The 23056-nt window shown below is 39.4% G+C and overlaps 1 protein-coding gene across 3 annotated transcripts in view; it reads left to right on the top strand.

Annotated features, from left to right (window-relative positions):
- Positions 1-22052, top strand: part of MEIS1 (Meis homeobox 1) — a 385764-nt gene extending 363712 nt beyond the window's left edge. The window contains exons 10-13 of one of the 3 annotated variants that reach the window (XM_030196367.1): positions 15847-15905; positions 17113-17202; positions 17491-17586; positions 20520-20608. In XM_030196367.1, the coding sequence (XP_030052227.1) occupies positions 15847-15905; positions 17113-17202; positions 17491-17549 (208 nt within the window). In that variant the 3' untranslated portion in view covers positions 17550-17586; positions 20520-20608. Of the gene's footprint in view, positions 1-15846; positions 15987-17112; positions 17203-17490; positions 17587-20519 lie in introns of all 3 variants that reach the window. The other 2 variants (XM_030196365.1, XM_030196366.1) reach the window with 2 other exon arrangements.
- The last annotated feature ends 1004 nt before the right edge of the window (positions 22053-23056 follow it).

Genomic DNA, 23056 nt, shown 5'->3' on the forward strand with positions numbered 1-23056 from the left:
TTAAAACTTGTTGACTGGGCTCTGATTGGCTTGGAGTTTGAAATTACCCAGCAGTTGTTGCTGGTTGTTGCTTCATTTTCAGCCCGGGAGAGAGAGAGCTCTTTGCTGAAAATTGTAAAAAAGTTATATTTGATAACTGGTGAATAGCTATATATGTTCTGATCTCCCTATATGCTTTATAAGAAGTATGCAAATGTTTAGATAGTTTTCTAATTGATCCATTTTTCAGTTACTTGTTACTTTTCATGTAAATATGATAAAGGCCTGTGCAGATCGCACAGCTATGGTGCTAGCTGTTTGCAGCCTGCCAGAAGAGTATCAGGATATTGAACCCATAACTGATCTCCTAGCAGAGACCTTACCAGAGGGATCTGACACTGAAAAGAGACTATTGGTGTTGCACGCAATGCAACAACCTCATTTTGAACCTCTGGACATGTTGTCCATAAAAGACCTCACATTCAAAGCAGTATTTTTGGTGGCTATTGCATCTACCAAGAAAGTGTCGGAGTTGTAGGCTTTGTGTTGCGGGATCCCTTCCTCCTCTTCATGGAGGCCGGAGTATCTATTAGGACAGTCCCGTCCTTCCTCCCTAAGGTGGTGTCACATTTTCACTTAAATCAGCTTCTTTTCCTTCTGACCTTTCAAAGGGAGGACTAATCGGAGGAGTATCATGCATTGTGATGACTGGATGATGTCGTTTACATTAACTGGAGATTACCAATGACTTCCGTCGGTCTGATCATCTTTTCATTCTACTTGCAAGCTGTAAAAAAGGGGAAATAACTTTGAAAGCCACGGTTGTCCTTTGGCTAAGGGAGGCTATTTCTTCCACTTACATTGCTAAGGGGAAGCCTGCTCCGCAACAGGTGAGGGCACATTCTACCAGAGCACAGGCGGCTTCATTCGCTGAGTCCCATTTAATTCCTTTAGAGGAAATTTGTCGTTCTGCTACTTGGGCTTCAGTCCATATCTTCAGTAAACATTACAGATTGGATGTTATGGTGCGCCAGGATACATCCTTTGGTATTTCGGTCCTGGCTACTGGGATTGCTGTGTCCCACCGTACTTGAGGACTGCTTTGGTACATCCCACAAGTCTCTGGATTGATCTGTGGGATGCTATGGAAGATAAAATTAGTCCTTACCTGATAATTTTCTAGCCATTAGTCCCAACTGATCAATCCAGAGGCCCTCCCTTCTGGTTGTTAGTGTTCCATTCTTGAATTCCGAATTGCTTTGTTTCCTGTTTCCAAATCAGGTTCCTTTGTTTGGTTCGCCTACAATATAGAAGTTTAAAAGGAAAGCATTACCTCCCACTGTTGCGGTCGAGGTGCCTTCATAGACTTTGTAGAGGCAGGAGAGATCTTTGTCTATGGATTTCTGATTTCTTCTACTGCTATGGTATCGACAATACTGAAATGATGGCAGCTGTACAGGGTCACATTTATGAAACCTCTGAAGTTCTCTCTATCTCCACCTGCTGGCAGAGGGACATAACCCACAAGTCTCTGGATTGATCTGTTGGGACTAATGGAAAGAAAATTATCAGGTAAGGACTAATTTTACCTTGTGTTACTTTAACACAATAAGCACAAAATTTGTATTGTAGGAGGTTTTTGATCTCTGAGTGACATTGGGATCTGATAAGTAGCAACTATATTCATTCATTCTGTAATTGGTGCAAAGAAGTTGCTTCGGAGCACTGAGGCCTTTTTTTCTCTAGTACACAAACTGTACCTTAGGTTGTGTTTGAAGGTTTTTTGTGATATAAATTTAACCTAAGGATTAAGGCCCTGATGCTGAAAACTCCGTCACTGTTCTGAATACCGCTGGAACAGCACAGAAGAACAATGCCCTAATACTGAATGCAAATGAGATGCAAATATAGGTGCGCTCATAGTGTTGAGCATTAAGGAGTTCGGCGGAAGGATTGTGCTTGGTGCATGCTCAGAAGAGTTCCACAGTAAGCTTGGTTTTTGTGCGTATGTGTCTGGTAAAACCCAAACGTGAAGCACACACTGGTGTCTGTTTTCTGCAGCCTAAATATAAGCGTTTTTAATTTTTTTATTTTTTTTTAGCTTGGACGCTTATGTTTAATCGCAGGAAATAGACGTCAATGTGAGGGCGTTTTTTATTTTATTTTATTTTTTTAGCATGGCTGTTTTCAATTTAGATTCAGGAAACAGATGCTAATGTGTGCCTTCACTTGAGTCTGCTGTTTCTTACGACTAGCGCTTAAGGACTTGCATGGACTTCCTTCTTCTTTTAAAAGCAATCAAAACTGGCAGATTTTGCAGAAGGAATCATGAGAAATCCTCTCTTCCAATACCCTAACACCTGCTGCAACCCAGAGTTATTTTTTTACAGCAGTAAGGCAGTTTTGTTTCAAGCACTCTTTTCTGAGCATTGGGGAGGAATACAAAATGACCTCATTAACATGAGCTTGACTATATTAGCATGCTACTTGTGTTATTCGTCTGCATGCTCGTTTGTTCCCACACACTGGGCCTCTGAACATTCTGCACTAGTACAGTGCTCATGGACTCTAGCTCCCATGTTTACTTTTGAACATTGGGGCCTAAGTTCCTTGTTGGTATGTTGCCTAACATCAATACAGTATGATGCATTAACATGACGTTTGATGGGGGTGCTTGTTGTTCTCATTCATCGTTACTGAAATACACAGGGAAGACATTTCCAAAAGCCATTTCTGCATGTAAATCATTTTTTTATGCACAGCAATAAGCGTATGTAACATTGCTTGTGCAATATGCACATAATGTTGTGCACATATAGCCTATACAAACGGAGCTTTGCCTGAACTGAGGCCCCGATGCTCAAAACCTAACACATGCATTAGAGGCAGTTAGCACCGGACTAGCATGCACATCAATGTGTGCAGAATGTTCAGAGGGCTCTAGCACAGGAAACAACTTACACGCGAAAGATGGCTGCAAATTGTATTTGTGTACTCAAACAGATGTTAATGAGATCATTTGGTATTCCCTCCCTGTGCTCAGAGAACAGCGCAGAAACAAATGCTACCCATAACACTGAAAACTTACCACCAACTCTGGGGTAGTATTAAAGGTTTTGAAGAGACGTTAAACTTCCAGTTTTGTCTTATTTTGAGAAGCAGAAGGAAGCCCACGCAGCCTATTAGTACTGATAGTGAGAAACAAATGTGTGTGATGTTTATTTCCGAGCAAAATCAAAAGTGCAAACCGACATTGGCGCCTGTTTTTCTGAGCTCAAATATGAGCCTGTCAGCTGAAAACGATTTTTGAAAAGCTTATATTTAAAGGCACAGAAGAACAGCGCCAACATGTGCTTGCACTTCCAGTCTTGCCTGAGCATGCGCACAAGAGCTACACTTACTGCAAAACTCATGCACATGCACCAGGCACATTCTTCCCCCTTGCTTTTGGTTTCATAGTGTGCATATAATTTGAATACCATTTCCTTTGAGCATTGGAGGGCTAGGTTTCTGTGCTGTTCTGGCGATGTGGGGTGGGTGTCATTGGCTTTAGTGCTAGAGATTGAGACTCAGCCTCTGAGCATGGTATGGGAGGGGGTTGGCATTTGTGCACATACTTTGAGCCCCCATGTGTATGCATGCAAAATAACTCAATAAAGTTGTGTATGACAAAGAGGAGGTGTAAATGTAAGCATATAAATTCACTTGGATGATTTTCAAACTGGAAGGGTATAGATGCTTTTATTCTAAAAATTCACCAGTACCTTCACAAGTCAAAAGAAAAAAATGCAAACACTATTGACACATGCACTAAGATATAAAATTATCCCCAAGCTTATAAGTGGATGAAGCTGTGCTTTTAGAAAACTATATTGTTGAATCTATTTTGAAATTGTGATTCATATGGATTTCATTTGCACTTTACATCGTTTAACTTGTCAGCTAATTAGTGGTTTATCATCACCAAATTTGTCTTGTGTTTCACTTATAATTCACTATTTAATACCATCTTCCACAGTGCCCTATCCTCTACACGTTCATTTAACAAATATCCCATTACCGACAGAGGAGTAAAGCCATGCTCGAAGGATAACCTTCTGATTTAGATGATTGATGCCCTTGCTGTTATTTGAGTAGATTCCAGTATTATGATTCTGAAGTGGGCGGCTAGCAGAGCATGTATATGGTCCTTTTCAGCGTTCTGGATGATGTATTGCAGTTCTGGGCTGTCTTCGTTCAAAAGAAAGAGGAGGAGGCAGTGAAAAGCCAGAAAAGTTGCCAAGCATGACTTCATAAAGTTTGACTCTAGATTGAATCAGCTTTCTTTGAGTGTACTTAAAACTTATTTCACAAATAGGAACATAGAGAGTGTGGATAGCGCATGACTAGCACTTAATGGGTCATTAGGCTATATAACCGACTTTAAGATAAAGTAATAAACCCCTGATGTTGAGCTCAGGGCAGTCGGCATTTTTCTTTAAATGTCAGCTGCCACAGTCAAAACAAATCCAGATATTCAGCAGCAGTATCCAGATGGTGGCTGCCACTGAATGTCCAGATAGAGCAGTGAGCTGCCAGTACTACCTGGACAGTAGTGATATTTAGCCACTATCTGGACAGAACAGCATTTTTTGTTATCCTAAGTTATTCAGACAGTTATCCAGATAACGGCACTGAAAATCATTGCTGTCCAGACAGGACTAAATTCAGTAAATGGCGCCCAAATTTGAGCACCGAACAAAATGAGCACTGAGCACTATTCTATAAACAGCACTATGACTTGGGTAACATTTATAGAATAGCACCTAGCACCGGGATCCAGGCCCAATTTGGGGCTGAAAGATTTACACCAATTGAAACCTAGTAAAAAAAATCCCCATGCCTAAATTAGGCACGGGTCCCCCAAATTCTCTAATACTGTATGCATCTTTAGTAAATGCCCCAACCCGTCCACATGCCCTCTTTTCACTTTCATGCTAAAAGATTTACACATGCTTCTTTACAGAATAGCACCAAGAAAGATGCACATGTAAATCCAAATTTTTGCTAATGGGCTCTTTAGTCAGCTAAATTTTGTGTGCAAATTGGGCATGCATCCAAATTTGTGCACGCTATTTTAAGTGCCACTTAGAAAATTCCCCTAATAACTTGTGTCTCTACTCCTAGACCATGTTGGCACTATCTGGATAGTGCTTGCGAGATCTGTAAAGATATTCAGTGGCACAGTCTAAATACCACTGCTGAATATCTCTCTTAGAGGCATTTATCTGGGTAGTAGATGCTGCTATCTTTATAACTACTTTTAAATATTGGCTCCCAGAAGTTGGAATAATGCTAATAAAAGGCTTTTTAACATTTTGAGGGGCATAATCGAACGGGGACGACCATCTGTAAGGGTGCCCATCTCTAAGGACGTCATGGCGAAGGGGCGGGGAAACTGCTACTATCGAAACAAGATGGGTGGCCATCTTTCGTTTCAATAATACGGTCAGGGACGCCCAAATCTCAACATTTAGGCCGACCTTAGAGATGGTCGTCCCCAGTTTTCGGCAATAATGGAAACCGAGGATTCCCATCTCAAAAAACGACCAAATCCAAGCCATTTGGTCGTGGGAGGAGCCAGCATTCATAGTGCACTGGTCCCCCTCACATGCCAGGACACCAACCAGGCATCCTAGGGGGCACTGCAGTGGACTTCAGAAATTGCTCCCAGGTGCATACCTCCCTTACTTTTGGTGCTGAGCCCCCAACCCCCCCCCCCCAAAACCCACTCCCCACAACTGTACACCACTACCATAGCCCTAAGGGATGAAGGGGGGGCACCTATATGTGGGTACAGTGGGTTTCGGGTGGGCTTTCAAGGGCTCACATTTACCAGCACAAGTGTAACAGGTGGGGGGGGGGCCTGGGTCTGCCTGCCTAAAGTGCACTGCACCCACTAAAACTGCTCCAGGAACCTTCATACTGCTGTCATGGAGCTGGGTGTGACATTTGAGGCTGGCAATCAGGCTGGCAAAAAATGTTTTTAAATTTTTTTTTAGGGTAGGTGGGGGTTGGAGACAACTGGGGGAGTAAGGGGAGGTCATCCCCGATTCCCTCCGGTGGTCATCTGGTCAGTTTGGGCACCTTTTTGAGGCTTGGTCGTGAAACAAAATGTACCAAGTAAAGTCGACCAATTGCTTGTCAGGGATGCCCTTCTTTTTTCCATTATCGGCCCAGGACTCCCATCTCTTAAGCACGCCCCAGTCCCGCCTTCACTACGCTTCTGACACGCCCCCATGAACTTTGGTTGTCCCCGCAACGGACTGCAGTTGAGGACGCCCAAAATCGGCTTTCGATTATGCCGATTTTGGGCAACCCTGAGAGAAGGACGCCCATCTCCCAATTTGTGTCGGAAGATGGGCGCCCTTCTCTTTCGAAAATGCCCCTGTTTGTGTCACAGTTTAGCAATTTTTTTAATGCACGATAGTTGTTTGTGGCTTCCAACTAAGCCGAGTCAAAAATTACAACTGGATGCATTGATACTTTAATCAAATATTTAAAAGTTGATTCACAGAATATGGCTTAGGACTGCAAAGGGAACTGCTGTTTTATTTATTTTTTTTAAATAGCAAATATGTAAATTCCTACAAATTTGAAAATAAAATAAGAGCAATAAGAGGGCTTTAAAAAACTGTAACAAAATTGAATGATCTAATAAGTGTTCAGTCAGAGCTTGCTTTTCCAATAGGCATGCTAAGAAAATTGCCTAGAGTGCAGCAATTTTGGGGAGGGGCGGCGGCAACATGGCCTTCACTATACATGAGCATATAGGGCTCTGCTTGATGACTTTATTGGCCAGTGAATCTCAGGCAGCAAGGATAGGAAGGGAAGGGGATGAGCTTGAAACTAAAGAATGACGCAGGGACGGGGACAGATCCCACGGTGAATCTCAGGCAGCAAGGAAGGGAAGGGATGAGCTTGAAACTAGAGAATGATACGGGGACAGATCCCACGGGGAAAGGGCAGGGTTGAGGACAAACTTTGTCTCCGTGTCATTTTCTACTTTGAAGCCTGTTAATGAACTGGACTGTTATTTATGTTTGAGGTATACAGACCACAATATTTTGATTTTTTGGAAAAACAAGCAAACATGCTGGCCCACAACTAGCAATATTTGCATGGGGGAATCCTGTACATTCCTGATACCAGCATATCTTCTAGGAATACATCTTCTATTGCAAGAAGGACTATGGAAGACAGGAGAGCTAGACTAAATCCTGAGATTGTTCATGACTTATTCATCCACAGATTAAAAAATTATAACAGTGCTTCATTGAGCATATTTCTCCCCTGCTAGGGCATACAGAACGGGTTGCATTTTGTACCCCTGGACATTTTAACAAGGTGGATTAGGATTCCTTGGGGTAGCAGAAATCAGCTATTGTTGTTGGAAGGGTGGGGGGAGGTTATTATAGTTGCTCATTGTTATTATTGTTTTGTGTTTGTGATTTATAAATAACAGTTGCACAGCATATTCCTTTTATACTTTAATAAAAAGATTTAAATATAAAATCATAAGTGTTTGAGGATTCTGCAGATGGGGTGGGGTCAGGGACAGAACCTGTGGGGATGGAGACAGGGCCCACAGGGACGGGACGAGGACAGAGATAGAACCTGTGGGATGGGGTGAAGACGGAGACAGAACCCACGGGCATGGGACGGGGACACGCTTTGTCCCCGTGTCATTCTCTACTTGAAACTGCCAGAGCACAGAGCAAAGCAAGGATGAGCCATTCTACTCCCTATTCCAGCCTCTCCCCTTCTGTTGTTTTCTCCTCTCTCTCTCTTTCTGTCCTGCAAAGAACAGGATGGGAGGGAATGAGGCTAGAGTGGACACAGCAAAGCAAATGAGAGCTACTTTGCTCCCTGATTCACCCTCTGCCTAGCAGGCAACACTTTATCTTGCTTGCCAATTATAGAAAAACACCCAACCCTCAGATACTGCTTGTTGGCCTTCTGTTCTTTCCCAAAACATGAGATAGCTATATGGGGATCAGAAATGTGAGCACACTATAGGACAACAGACAACTCCAGTGAATATTTTGCAAGGCCAGATAAATACTATATTGAGCCTTAAGCAAACATATATTTGTGGGCGCCCCTTCCATGTGCTCCCAGTTACTTCTTTTCTCATCATCTTCCAGTCACATTACCTTTTTCTGCCCCCCCCCCCCCCCCACCTGATCGTCATTCATGGTCTTCCCCCCACATTTCACCTCCTCAGAAGTATCAGGGAAACATGCAGAACCTAACTGCGGGCATGGCAGCAATTATGGAGTATGAGGGCTATGCAAACGTGTTTCAAATGAAGTGGCTTCATGGTTAAAGATGGAAAGCTGCCAAGTTACCCAGTTCCAGGAGCGAGATTTTAAGGCTGTCATGGATTTCTGACAACTCTATCCTGGTGTATTATAGAAAACGCAGTGCTGATTTCACAATGATTACAATCAGTGACTACAAATGACACACTGAATTGGGATGTAAGTTCAAACACAGGACTGACCAAAAAGTCCCCCTCCTGGAACTGGGTAACTAGGCAGTTCTGAAGCAGAGAACCAGGGAATTTGGGCAAGTCATTTTCACCCTTCTTTCCTTATTCACCAAACCAAAGATGCCAAGGTTCTTAGCCCAAAGAGTGAAAAGTGTCTCAGGTATAAATTTACAAAGTTTTACATGTAAAAAAAGCATCACAAATGGAAGAAGCAAAAGAACATTATAACTTTGGTGTATCTGAAAAAACAGAGAGTGGAGGCAGTATTAGAACAGCGTTCAAAAGAATTTACCCAGGTAACTTTATAGTTAGCTGAGTAACTTCCTTGGGCTGAAAACTTCCATTCACTTAGTTTATATACAGGTAGATTGGTACCAAAGTGTTTCTTCACTCCAGTCCAAATTTTCAAAGGACAACTCTTTATGAGACTATTCCCATCAGAGACATAAAAACATACATATATGCATGTGCTCTCACTCTTCAGAAACATGCATGCATGCTGTTATTCTTCAGATATTCACATACGGCCTCAGAACTTGTCATTCTGTGACTCTAAGGCACTCAGACTCTTCCAATACCTCTGCTACGTGTACTTCTGATTGAATGGAAGTGGACACAAGAGAAGAGAGACAATACTTGCATTCCATCTTAATGGTATATAAGGAACCTCTGCATTTATCCCATGCCTTCTTGAATTCTTTCACTGTTTTTGACCCCACCACTTCCCATGGAAGAGCATTCCAGGCATCCATCACCCTCTCTGTGAGAAAATATTTCCTGATGTTGGTTTAAGTTTCCTCCTTGCAACTTCATTTCATGTCCTCTAGATGTATAGCCTTTCTGATTTTGGAAAAGGTTGTTTTGTTCCTATCGTTCAAGAATTTAAATATCTGTATCATATCTTCCTGCCCCTCCTCTCCTCCAGGGTATACATATTCAGGTCTTCAAATCTCTTCTCATACATCTTCTGGTATAGATCCCATACCATTTTGGTTGCTTTCCTCTGAACATCTTTGCGTCTTTTTAGATCCTGGCAAGATATGGCTTCCAAAACTGAACACAGTACTCCAAATATGGTCTCAGCAACAACTTGTACAGAGGCATTATCACTTCCTTTTTTTTCTGCTAGTTATACCCCTCTCTATGCAGTCAGGCATCTTTCTGGTCTTTGCCACCACCTTGTCTCATTTAGCCAACTTGACATCCTCAAGCACTTATCACCCCAAGAACTCTTTCCCAGTCTATTCATATCAGTCTCTCACCTCCTATCACTTACATCTCCTTTGGATTTCTTTACTCCAGATGCATTACCCTTCATTTCTTCACATTAAAATGTAACCGCCAAGCATTAGCCCAAGCTTCTAATTTTTTGTAGATCACTTCTCATGCCTTTCACTCCCTCCATAGTGTCCTCTCTGTTACTAATCTTCATGTCATTCACAAAAAGACATACTTTTCCTTCTAATCCTTTGGCATTGCTCACAAATATATTGTTGCCGGAGAACGTGGTGAAGGCGGTTAGCTTGGCAGAGTTTAAAAAGGGGTTAGACTTGGGAAACATCCACAATTCCAGGAATAACATGTATAGAATGTTTGTACATTTGGGAAGCTTGCCAGGTACCCTTGGCCTGGATTGGCCGCTGTTGTGGACAGGATGCTGGGCTCGATGGACCCTTGGTCTTTTCCCAGTGTGGCATTACTTATGTACTTATTTATTGCATAGAATCAGCCCCAGGACAAATCCTTGAGGCACTCCACTGCTCTCCTTTTTTCTTTTGAGCAAATTTAATTGACCACCACCCTCAGCTGCCTATCAGTTAACCAGTTTCTGATCCAGTTTACCACCTTGGGTCCTATCTTTAAGCCACTCCGGTTTTTTTTTTATGAGCCTCCTGTGAGGAACAGTATCAAAGGCTGTATTGAAATCTGCAGTATGTAGACCACATCCAGCACATGCCACTAATCCAGTTCTTTTGTCACCCAATCAAAGAAATCAATAAGATTCATTAGACATGATTTGCCTTTGGTAAAGCCATATTGCTTTGGTTCTTTATCAAAAGTAAATCATGTCAAAGAATCTGATTGATATCCCAAGCCTGTTCGAGAACCCTGAATCCTGTTCCAGCCAAGCCTGTTCAAGAATCCTGAATCCTGTTGCTGCCTTGTTTATTGTCTTGCTTCTGTTATTCTTGTTGCCTATCTCCTACCCTGTCTTGCCTGTCTAGGTGTGCTTTGTCTTGTCTCTTTCAGTCTAGTCCTGTCCGGATCCAGTCCTTGCCTTGTCCTTGTCTTGCCCTTTTCTGGACCCAGTTTTAATCTACTTCCGTGTTTTGCCTTGTCTTGCATTTCTGGGTCCCAGTCCCAGTTTTAATCCAGTTCCGAGCCTTGCCTTGTCCGGGTTCCAGTTCTGGCCCTTTGCCTTCTTTTCCTTGCCTCGTCTGGATCCGGTTCTTGTGTTGTCCATTGTGTTTAGTTACGTCTGTCCTGCCTTGGATCTGTAATAACTAGGGCTATAAGAGATCCGATGGCTCATTTTTTATGTTTATCTCAGTGGTCCCCAAACCTGGTCCCGGAGGCATTCCAGCCAGTCAGGTTTTCAGGATATCCACAATGAATATTCATGAATATTCTTCCACCTCATGCAAATCTATCTCATGTATATTCATTGTGAGTATCCTGAAAACCTGACTGGCTAGGGTGCCTCCGGGATCAGGTTTGGGAACCACTGGTTTATCTGATGCCTGCTAGCTTCTTGTTTCTTTTTTTTTTAAGGTATGCTAGTTTCGGTAGTTGACTTTGTATTGCCATTTGTTTCTACTTCCCCTTTGATGTTTATTTAACATTTAAATATGTAACAAAAGCCAACAGTTCTTCATGAGTACCTCCCCACAAAACAAAAATGTCATCAATAAAGCAACAATAAAATAATATCAAGGGAAGACCACAAAATATACAATACCAAGTCTGCAACCTCACTACCTACTATACCTTGGATAAACAATATACTTTTTAATTTTTTATAATCAATAAAGCAACACCATAATTTAATATGTAGACCTATTTGCTCTCAAAATGTTCCATAAACAGATTAGCTATTGAAGGAGCAAAAGATTAACCCATAGCAACACATGACACTTGTTGATTAAAAAGTGTTATCAAATAAAAAATAGTTCCACCGCATTGCTAAAGATGACAATTTAATCAAAAATTCCATAGGAACTATATGAGGGCACTAACACTTATCAAGTTCAATATGCAGTGTCTCAAGTGCTTCATGCTGCAGAATGTTTGTGTAAAGAGAACAAACATCAAGGGTAACCATCAGACCCAAACTAAATCCGTTTTAGAAGACAAAATATGTTAAAAACAAAGTGTGTAGTATCCTGAATATAAGACCTAACCGTAGTCATTAATGATCTCAAGAAAGTGTCAACATATTTACAAAATCGTTCAAGTAAGAAGTTTTTAGAGGAGACAATTGGCCACCCTGGTGGATTATCTAAGCTCTTATAAATTTTAGGCAGCAGATAAAAAATTGGAACCTGAAATATCCAATTACTCATAAACTTATATTCTGCAGTTGTTAAAAAAACCTGCTTGTTTCCCTTCATTCAAAATAAAGAGTAAATCAGCAAAAATATCATCAGAGGAGTCAGCTACTAACTTCTTAATGACCTTCAAGTCTTCTAACTGAGAGGAGGCCTCCAACTTACACTGAGTCATATCAAGAATCACAATAGCAACTCCCTTGGCAGCCCTCCTGATAATAATAGAGATATCGTTCTGCAAGGACTTCAGCACCGTCTGTTTAGCAGTCATCATATTAAACCATACTCTGTAGTCGTTTGCACAAAACTAACCCATTTGGAGACATTTCACCCTAGAAGTATTAAATGCGCTTCCCCCAAAAGTTCACAGTATAGTATATTGCTTCTATGGTTGTTAAGCCTACTTTTCACTTGTTTGCATGTGCCACATTTCACTGATGCAGCAGACAATTCTTCCCCACTAGGGGAAAAATAGGATAGGAGGCAATTGAAAGCAAAAGACATTCCTATTTTGAGAGTGCCTAATATACATATTCACAAAGGAAAAAATATGGAGACACTCAAAAAGAAAGGAGCATGTATAAATGAAATAGACAGATCTAAGTTGTAGCCTTGACAGTTTACAGAGGGTTTATGAGCCATTGATTTGGCTACTCAGTGTGCTAAAAAATATATATAGCATAGCAACTTTAACAGAACCTGGAATGCTGTGTAAAGTACTGCGTTCCTTTTCGAACAGAGCTGGTCATCAATTAGTAGCTTGAGTTATGATATGTTTTACAAGATTTTCAAAGAAACAGAACATATGCTAAGCCTTTTTCCCTTATAAACACAAGACTGTAATTTTTAAAAATGCTGGTGCTTTCATTGTTGGTGTGATGGTTTTTTAAACTGAGTCAAGATCCATTAGTGGACCATGGAAGATCTGCAAATTGGTTGTAACTTTCAAATGAAGAGATTTAAGAAAAGAGTGCTACAAATAAAGTTGCAATTTTTTTTACTTGAAATATACTAACAAATAAGAATGACATGATTTATTATGGAGGTGAACAAAAATATTTTGATTCTCCTTGGAAGAAGGGTGATATATAAAGTTAAAAATAAACAAACAGCATAAAATGTAAACCCTGCAATAACCCAGCAGCTTCCTCTTGGGCAGAGTATATTGAATCACAACAGGAAAGTGCATCAAAGTGATATGGAGAAATTGGGATAAAAATAATGAATTTGATGAATAATCACAAAGAAATATACCATCATCTCACTGTTTTTTGGTCCAAAACTAGAATACTGATGAAGATCTTAATAGGAAACCGAAACGTTGGTCATATTATTAATTAGGAATTGTCTTTTTGTTTATTTAGGGTGAGAATTTGACTGCTTGTTGACTGTTTGAAGTAATGTTACTTAGCTATTTTTGTGTAGGCTGTACAAAGTCATAGCAGGAAGCCTGTTAGCAAGCATTAACATTTTTCCTTGAATTTTTAGGAGAGATTCTTAAAAGTATGGACAAGGGCCTACATTTTTTAATAGAAGGTACTATGCAGCCTACTTTAATGCAAAGTAAAGCATTCTGTTACAAAGGCAGAGAGGATGGGACAAAAGGTTAAAGGGCATTTTGGAAACAAACAGCTGGACCAGCTTATTTAAACAGATACAAGGATGGAGAGCTGACCTCAGTTTGACTTCTGGTAGGAGGAGCAAGAATGTCATTTTATTACTCTGCCCAGAAGGAAAAATGTTCTTGCATCTGAATTCACCCTGAAGGCATCCAAACACATGGCTGTTTGCAGCACATCTCCTTTCATAAATACATATGAGAATGTTTAAGAAGGGATCATTATGAAGTGTTTATGTAAAATGTACTAAAGCAGACATCTGTGGTTGTATGATGAAATGAACAGGTGAGCTTGTCATTTTCATTTTACAGAAGTTAGCAGTTCTAGGCAAATACTATCTCAAAACAGTGAATAAAAATACAGGCCACGTATTTGTATTTTGGTGGTGGAAAGAAGTTGAAATGTTGCTGTTTTAATAGCATTTGTGGCTATTTTAACGGCATGACACTGCAGAAGGATTTTTTATGTGGGTTAGAAAAATGTTTCCTGAAAATGAAGAATTTTAATGGGAGTAGTTTTGGTGAAGAATTGCAACTGCACTGCACCCCGGTCTGGGTCTGTGAAAGTCACAGGGAATGTTTGTTCAGAGGCCTCATGGTGTGAGTGCTGTTCAGAAGTCTATGTGTGTCACACAGGGGTGGGAACAATGCATTCAGAGAAGCTCAGTGGGGTTTGCATTGCAAAGAAGTTTTTCATTTTTTTTTTTCTTTTTGTAATAGCACATCACACTTTTTTTCACTGTGAAATAGTTTTCTATATCCACAGCCCACTAGTATTCATTAAATAATTTAGTAGCTTGGTCATGCAGCCAAGCCCTCAAATGTTCTTTTTTTTATTATTTGAAATTACTTGTTTCACATAGTATACACACTACACTTATGCTTATGAGACAAAAACAGTATAAGATGTGCAAAGATGATGTTAATCCTTTTTATGGGTACAATATATAAGAGAAACATTTTAAAAATAGCTCTTAATATACAGAATAACTTGGGCTCCTAAGCATGTGTTTAAAATGTGTTTCTTAACATCTCATTAGAAATACACTAGTAATTTATTGTCAAATTGATACAGTGAGTCTAGATATTCTGTTCTATACTTTTTCCATATTACATTATGTTACAGATTACAGGTTCTATGAAGACATGATTGATCACATGCAAATTGTAACTTGATCATTTTCATAGAATATGCATTACAGAGGAAAGTAAAAGTCTGATAAGAGTATTATACTGCTCATTTAACCTTTAAGACACAACTTGAGCAATGTAAATTCTGGGCTGAATGATTAATGCCTCCTAACATTTCAGTGAGCATTGACAACCAACAGTCACTCTGTGGCAAATGTGGATTGGTTTTACTGAAATAAGGAGTCATCCTGAAAGAGGATAATAGTGCAATTGGAATCTTTTGTATCTGTTAAAAATAAAATTGTACTTCAAGAAACAATTTGTTAGAAATTCCTCAGCGTTTCTGGATAACATGGCAAAGCAGGAGTATAAACTCAATTACTGTACAACTGTGACCTTTCCTTGACCTCAGGCTTTCCATAAGGAGGGAAAAAAATAACAAGAAATCTCTAAAAGGAATGCATAGCTCTGAACTCCCTAGCAGTGTGAGCTGGTGGTGATAAAACTCTAGACATTCCCTCATTTGATGGTGTACTGCCATCACAGTTCATTATCTTAATAGTGGGCATTAAGGAGAATTAAACTTGCAAGAAGTTTGGGAAGGTTTTGATAAAATACTGAAAAAGTAAAGATACTAGACTCCACAAGGCAGGAATATCACTAATTAAGTGGGGATAACAGATGCCCTTGTGAGCATCCTTTTTATGAACATTGGTTTTCCCCCACTGAATTGAAATGAGTGGTGCTGGTATTGTTTCCAGAAAACTCTGCTAATTCCCACATGAAAAGATGCAATGGAAATGTCCAACTGTGGTAAGAGCGGGCAAACATAAATCAACTCTGAAATCCAAAGCTTGCATTCTCAAAGGTCACCAGGGGCTTTGCAGGTTTTTTAGCATTTTAAGACTTGTGCATAAGACCAAGTGAGTGAACGAAGAAAAAAAAATACTATCCATTAGTCCAGAACACCAACACAGCACAAGAATTCTTTAATTAAACAAGTTATTTATGTTACCTTCTTTTAATTTTAATTTCAGGTTTATTAATGCTAGAAGAAGAATAGTGCAGCCCATGATAGACCAGTCCAATCGAGCAGGCAAGTCCCCAGTAGTAACTGTATTCAAGTCACGCAGGCGAAAACCATCCTCAAGCCATTCACTGGGAGGTCCCTTACCTGGTAAATAAACTAGCAATGAATGCTGGGAGTGACACAACTAAAAATAAATTCAGACCTTGTTACATTATAGCACTAATCAATTTAACTCCATAAAATATACTTGAAATAAAATTAAGCACTTAATAAAACAGATGGGCTTATTAAATTATATAAAACTTTGATTTAGACCTTTTGCACATATTCAATATTAAATGTTGTTTTTATTATGAGTTTTCCTTCCCAGCTGTCCTCTCTGCTACTTTGACCACTCCCTGGTGCATGGCTTGGTGTGGAATTGCTGTAAACTTTATTACCTGTCAAAAGGGCAAAGGGGTCAGGATCGTTTGTGGGACTCTGTAAAAGTTCAAAGTCCTTCAATGAAGTAGAGCTTTATGGGCTTTCATAACCCAAGACAACTTACTTGTGATGCAAGCTTTTAAAGTATGGTAAAAACCTAGGATTCAGGTAGTGGTATGTTTATACGTCTTGTATCTTTCTAGCCATTTCTTGGAGAACTGTCTTTTGGGATGCTAATTTTTGTTCTTAATTATTTTATTCTTACATCTCTAATGACATATTTTCTTTGGGATCTTGAATTACAAATCTATACAACTATTTAGAATCAAGAAATGGTGTTACTAAGGGATTTTTTCATAATATTACAATAAATCTTATTGTAATTTAAAGCATATGTTAAGCAATTGCATGTTTCCAGAGGTGGTGTTGGGCTATTTATTTTCCCTTTTATTTCTGTGCCTATTGTTGTATCATTAATTGGCTGTAACTTAAAATATACTGAAACATGAATTAGTATAGGAATCTGTAATTAAGGGTTGTTTTTTTTTTTTTTTTTTGCAACTGTGTTGTAATATGTCCAGCTTTTAGGGGGTCTTTTACTAAACCGTGGTAGCGTTTTTAGCTTACGGTAGAAATCAGCTGTCGGTAAATGCCAAGATGCCCATTATATTCCTATGGGTGACTCGGCATTTAACTGCCAGCTGATTTCTACCGCGAGCTGAAATGCTACTGTGGCTTAGTAAAAGACCCCCTTAGTGTGAGACTTTCCATGATGAAATTTTCTCAGCTTGGTATGAGCAATGTCTGTTGATGAGAACTGTTCATAAATAAATGTTCTGCACTTTTGTAGTAAGTCAAGGGACACCTTACAACCCTGACGGACAGCCAATGGGAGGTTTTGTCATGGATGGTCAGCAACATATGGGGATCAGAGCACCAGGTAAGAATTTGTCACAGAGAGCATTACACTCACTAGAGCCACAGGTAGACTGGCCAGAACAGGTAATCACCTCATCTGTTGCTCTTCAGTGATGTGCTTTCTCCTTCCTTTCCTTCTATGTGCTTAGGAGTCTGCAGAAGGGAAATCTGAAGTGTTTCTCTCTGAGGGTCTCGGTGCTTCTTCATTCTCTGGAGTTTCTTTTTTATTTTGTTTTTTAGGGGTTTTTTGGCACTATCTGTTTGCTCATTTTCTGGCATCTTCTTGGATTTTTTTTTATCTCCCTTCCAGGACCTATGAGTGGAATGGGCATGAATATGGGCATGGAGGGGCAGTGGCACTACATGTAACCTTCGTCTAGTTAACCAATCGCAAAGCGAGGGGGATGTAAGTACAAATGGGATATCTCTTTACACTTTGGTTCAAGAAATATTTTGTCATTTTGTATTTTCTTTTTTTTATTTATGTTCTCCCTGCCCATAGCTTCATGCTTGTTCATTCCTTCTCCATAAAACCCTTGTTTTTCTCCTGTGTGCTGCTTTCTTTTTTTGCTCATTTGCTTGTTCCTTGGCATTCTAGGCTTGTAAAAGAACTCTATATGATATACATTTATCCTGTATGTTGCTATTATACAACACTGACCACATGACAAAACAAGAAACAGACAGGAGGTGGGGAGTAAGTTTCCATAGCAACAGACTGATTTGCAAAATGTAAGCAGTCTGCAGCAGTGCAAGGAGAGGAAAGAGCATGTCCCCAAAGTGTCATAAATCTGTCTAACCACAGTTGATGCATGAGTTACATTTCTACACTAACCTGCAAGACACCAAAAGGCAAACAGAGACTTCTTTTAGGTAAAATAAACATGAGTTTCGCTTAGGATGGTTTGATATATTTTGCAATCCATTCATGAAAACTTTGATTTTTTTTTTCTTTTTAGTTTATTTCTTTTCATCAGCCCGTCATAATGGGATTATGTGAGGCAGTGAAAAAAAGGAAGAATACAAAATTGAGGTGTGCACAGCAGGCTATGGAGCTTAGCCCAGGCTAATTGACTATATCCAAATTAAGTATGCCATCATTTGCAGTGTGACAAATGGATCTGACTTATTCAGTATACAAAAATAGAGATCATTAATGCAGGCTTCAGTTGGAAGCCTACAAAACTGTCCCAGATTCTAGCCCCTGCATTTCTGAAGAAAGAAAAAATGTATGCAAAAAAAAAAAAGTGTTCAAATTGTAACAGTCCTTATGCAAGCCTTGTGTTCCATTTTTAATTACCTTCCAATGTCCTTCTTTCTAGTTCCTAAAATTAAAAGCAGTAGTTTCACAGCCTTCCTTGTATGTTTTAATTATATTATCACAGCATATGAAGGGCCAAGTGCTTTTTACATCTGCGTTCTGTGGGTGTGAATCAAAAATAAGTTTAACAATTAGCTGTGAAAATGAAGCATGGAACTTGGAAATGCTACAGTCTTATTACCTCATGGTGGAAATTTCTTGCATAGATAATTTAAATTTACTCCTTTTTTTCTTTTTTTTTTAGTTTCTGGGTCAATTAAATCTGAATGATTTATTTTATGCTTTCATGACCAATTAAATTAATAGGTTATTACAAAAATATTATCATCTTTTTTTATTAAAGAGCTCTGGGTACAGTATATTTTATAAGCAATTTTCATTAGTTCAAAAGTGTTCCTTTAGGCTAGATTAAGCAAGCATTCATTGCTAGAGCCCTGAGACCTGATTGCAAGGTGCTCATAGCATTCACAGTGTACTATTACTCAGAACTAAAGCCAATTGAACCTACTTAGCAATAGCATTATGCCTTTCACCCTTGATGATTATGGAGCTTATAGCTCTCAGAAACAATACACCTGTCAGTTTCCATCAACTGCAGCAATCCATGCAGAAGACAGAGGCCCATAGGAAAGCAGAAGGCTTATTGTTTTAGGTCCGGTTTTTCTTATTGTTTGCAATATCAGTGAAAGGTTCACTGAATTCAGTGCCTGATTTTTTTTTCAGACATATATGATCACGGCGCAGGAACTGATTGATAACGGTTATTGATTTGTTTACAAAGCGGTCAGGTTTGTTTTCTAGCGCTCCTCTTTCATGGTGTTCTCCATTTTTGCTTTTTATGAGGTTTTTGCTCAGGAATGCAACATTGCACTGTGCAGACTTTGAGTGTCAATAAGGACTCATCCCCTCATATTCAAATAAATTTGGGACCCTTTTACTAAAAGGCATTAGAATCTGGGATTAGCGCATCTTAACTTGAGACTTTCCAGTACACTAGGCCCAGATTCAATGCAACAATATTTAGGCTTTTTTTTTTTTTTTTTTTGCAGGTCCTGTGCTAGTTTTTCCATTAGTATGTAGGACTTGCAAAAAAAATTAACAAAGGAGCACTTACCACCTCCTATTTAGATGGCATTAAGTGCTCCCACCTTAGCCAGTTAGCAAGCACTAATGGAAATGTGCTAACTGGGTAATGTTTCCATGCACATTTTCAGCCCCTGACATGATCCTTCTAAAAAATAGTTTTTAAAAAATAGTTAACATGCATTTAGTGCATGCAAAGAGGCAAAATACTACAAAACACTTTACAGCATTTTGTTGTAAATGGGTTTGCCATGCACTGAGACCCCCTTTTACTGTCGCCAGTAAACGTTTTTTTTGGGGGGGGGGGTTTAAAGGAAGAAAGTTAAACACTTGCCTTGTTGCCATCTCCTGGGGGAGCCCTTGTAAGGGCTGCAACGGTAGCCCGGCGGTAACTGGGCAGAACTGATTACTGCCGGGCGCACCCCTGCTGCTCTACAAAAAAATATTTTGACGTTCCAGAAATGGCATGCAGTAGGGGCAGGAACTACTACTGGGCAAAGCCAAAATGCCACAAGGCAAGCCAGCAGTAGGCTTGCCACTCTTTCATAAAAGGCCCGTAAATGCACATTACAGCTTAATGCCCTTTAGTTAAAGAGCCCCTATGTTTGTTGGCAAATCAAATAACAGTGTACTTATCTGGTTTATACAATTTGCCATAATGGAGACATCATTGTATCAAACATGAAAACAAGAGTTTGGAAAACCTGAAAGGAACATTTTTTTCAGTCTCGCATATTACTTGTTTTAGTTATTTACTTTAAACGTGTGCATTTGTGTAATGAAACCAGAGAGAGCTTTGGATACAGATATGAAATCAGCCGGCTCATTAAGTTTCTTTTATTATTACTGATTGTAATTATGCATATTTATGAGTAATAACAGTTACCTTTACACTGCATTTAATATTAATTTTGATTATGATGTTTTCCCTCCAGGACTACAAAACATGCCAGGGGATTACATATCTCAGGGTGGTCCACTGGGTATGAATATTGGACAACCAAGTTACACCTCACCCCAGATGCCCCCACATCCTGCTCAACTGCGTCATGGGCCCCCAATGCATACCTACATTCCTGGACACCCTCACCACCCAGCAATGATGATGCATGGAGGACCACCCCACCCTGGAATGCCAATGTCAGCATCTAGCCCCACAGTGCTTAACACAGGAGACCCAACAATGAGTGGACAAGTCATGGACATTCATGCTCAGTAACTTAAGGGATGTGTGTTGTCTGCAGCAATGGCAAATTTCAAGTACTGTCTTTCTGCGATGACTATGGAGTTCCATTCTTGACTTCTACTTTGGACCAAGGAAAAGGCCAGAGTCTTCATAGGGACACTTGAAAGCAGGAAACATCAACTGAACTCAACTTTCGGGGGACATAATAAGTATATAAGACATTAAGAGAACAAAGAGTGAAATATTGTAAATGCTATTATACTGTTATCCATATTATGTTATTTCTTATAGATTTTTTTTAAAAAAATGTGAAATTTTTCCACACTATGTGTGTTGTTTCCATAGCTCTTCACTTTCTCCAGAAGCCTCCTTACTTTGGGGAAAAAAAAGCCTTACAATTATCCTGCATATGTCAGAGAGGGCTTATTTGCAGGGTTTTTGGAGCACTAAAATAACTGTGTCAGGCAGAAGAATCTTTCTTCTATCCTAGGGTTTCAGCCATGTGCTCTGTCTCTCTACTCTTTCCTTCACTCTCTCCCTACTCCTCCCCAGATCCCCTACTCCCTTGCCTGGGGCTTGGATTTGCATGTGTAACTCAGTTACCATATTTGAATTGGCCTGAACAGATGTAAACCAGGAAGGATAGGAAAAAAATGCAGTCATCAACAATGATTAATCAGCTGTTGCAGGCAATGTCTTAAGGAGACTGGTAGGAGGAGGCATGGAAACCAAAAGGCAGTGTGTTTGGAGCCTAATTGTCACATCAGACCATCAATGTCCCCATGCAGTAACAACCACCATATACATCACTTCCTGTTTTATGCAGCTGAAAACATGAACTGAAGAAGATTTATTTTTAATATGTTGACTTTATTTCTGAGCAAAGCATCCATTATGTGTGCATTTTTCCATAGTCCCATCATGGAGCATTTATGTATACATTGTAAATAAATTTTGTGCAAAAAGGACTGGAAAAAATAACTGTATTATTGCAATTTTTTTTGTAAAAGTAGCAGTTTGGTATGAATTGGCATGCATACAGATTTACTAAGTGGGATAAGCTAATTATACTTTTTTGTTGTGGTTAGACAAATGCTTGTTGATAGGATTTTTCTATCAAAATTCCAACAAGCTATTAATTAATAATAATCATTGCACACTGAGTCTTAGAGTATCTGATTGAAAACAGTTTGGATTGTATATTGAGTCCGAGCCCAGCTGTAGTAGTTTGAGTGCAGTAATGAAATCTGAATCTAAAATAAAAACAAATTATTTTTTGTCATGCTGACTCCACTACTTCAAACAGTAATTACTTTGCTGCCCCCCTCAAAATTTGAAGTGATCCATTATGAATGCCAACAGTGGCATTACACCTAAGCTTCAAAATATCCATTAAAAATTATACATTTTTAAAGGGGTCCCACTTACCTTAATAGTGTTACCTTAGTCAGGGCCCCTAGAAAAGTCTTCAATTTTTTTAATAACTTTTATTAGATTTTTCTCCCTGGAATTGTACTGTTTAAATTTTTAATGCAATGTTATTATTATTTTGAGTTGTTTCATATTATATGTATTGGATCGGGACCAGGTTGAATATTTATTTAGGTTTAAAAGTGGGGGAGGGGGTGTCAGGGAAGGTCAAGAACACTACTTGTGAGGAAACAAAATAAATGATTTGAATTCTGTATAATATTCCAAAGAACCTCTATAAGGAATGGGGCAAAGTAAATCTTCAGAAAAATTTTTTCCTACAATTTCCTTTTTATGACCTGTGCTGTAACTTGAAAATTAATTAATTGTCAGCAGTGCTCTAAGAGCCCTGTTTACTAAGCAGCACTAAGGGTGCATTAGCATTTTTAGTGCACGTTAATGATTAGCACACGCTAAATGCTAAGTCGCATATAGGAACATATGGGTGACTAGCATTTAGTGCATGCTAAAAATGCTATCACAGCTTAATAAACAGGGCCCTAAATTTGTTTTTTTAAGAATTTCAGAACACTCATTATAACTATCAAAACGAAAAATTTGGTCTAAAAGCCAGGGCGATTTCCAACTTACTGATTGTTCTCAAAAGACCAGATTTGGGAATCACAGATCTAGAAAATTATGCACAACAGACCTGATTCTGACCTTTTATGTGATTGTACATTGATCTTTATATGCTAGAAGGGTCTACGATGACCAGTTGTATTAGCCAGGCCTGACTGGTTAACAAAATTCCTGTGTGATACTACATACTAGGTTTGAATTAGACCTTTAGGTGGCAATTCTGTAAATTGGTGC

This window comes from Microcaecilia unicolor, chromosome 3 (assembly GCF_901765095.1).
Source record: "Microcaecilia unicolor chromosome 3, aMicUni1.1, whole genome shotgun sequence".
NCBI lineage: Eukaryota > Metazoa > Chordata > Amphibia > Gymnophiona > Siphonopidae > Microcaecilia > Microcaecilia unicolor.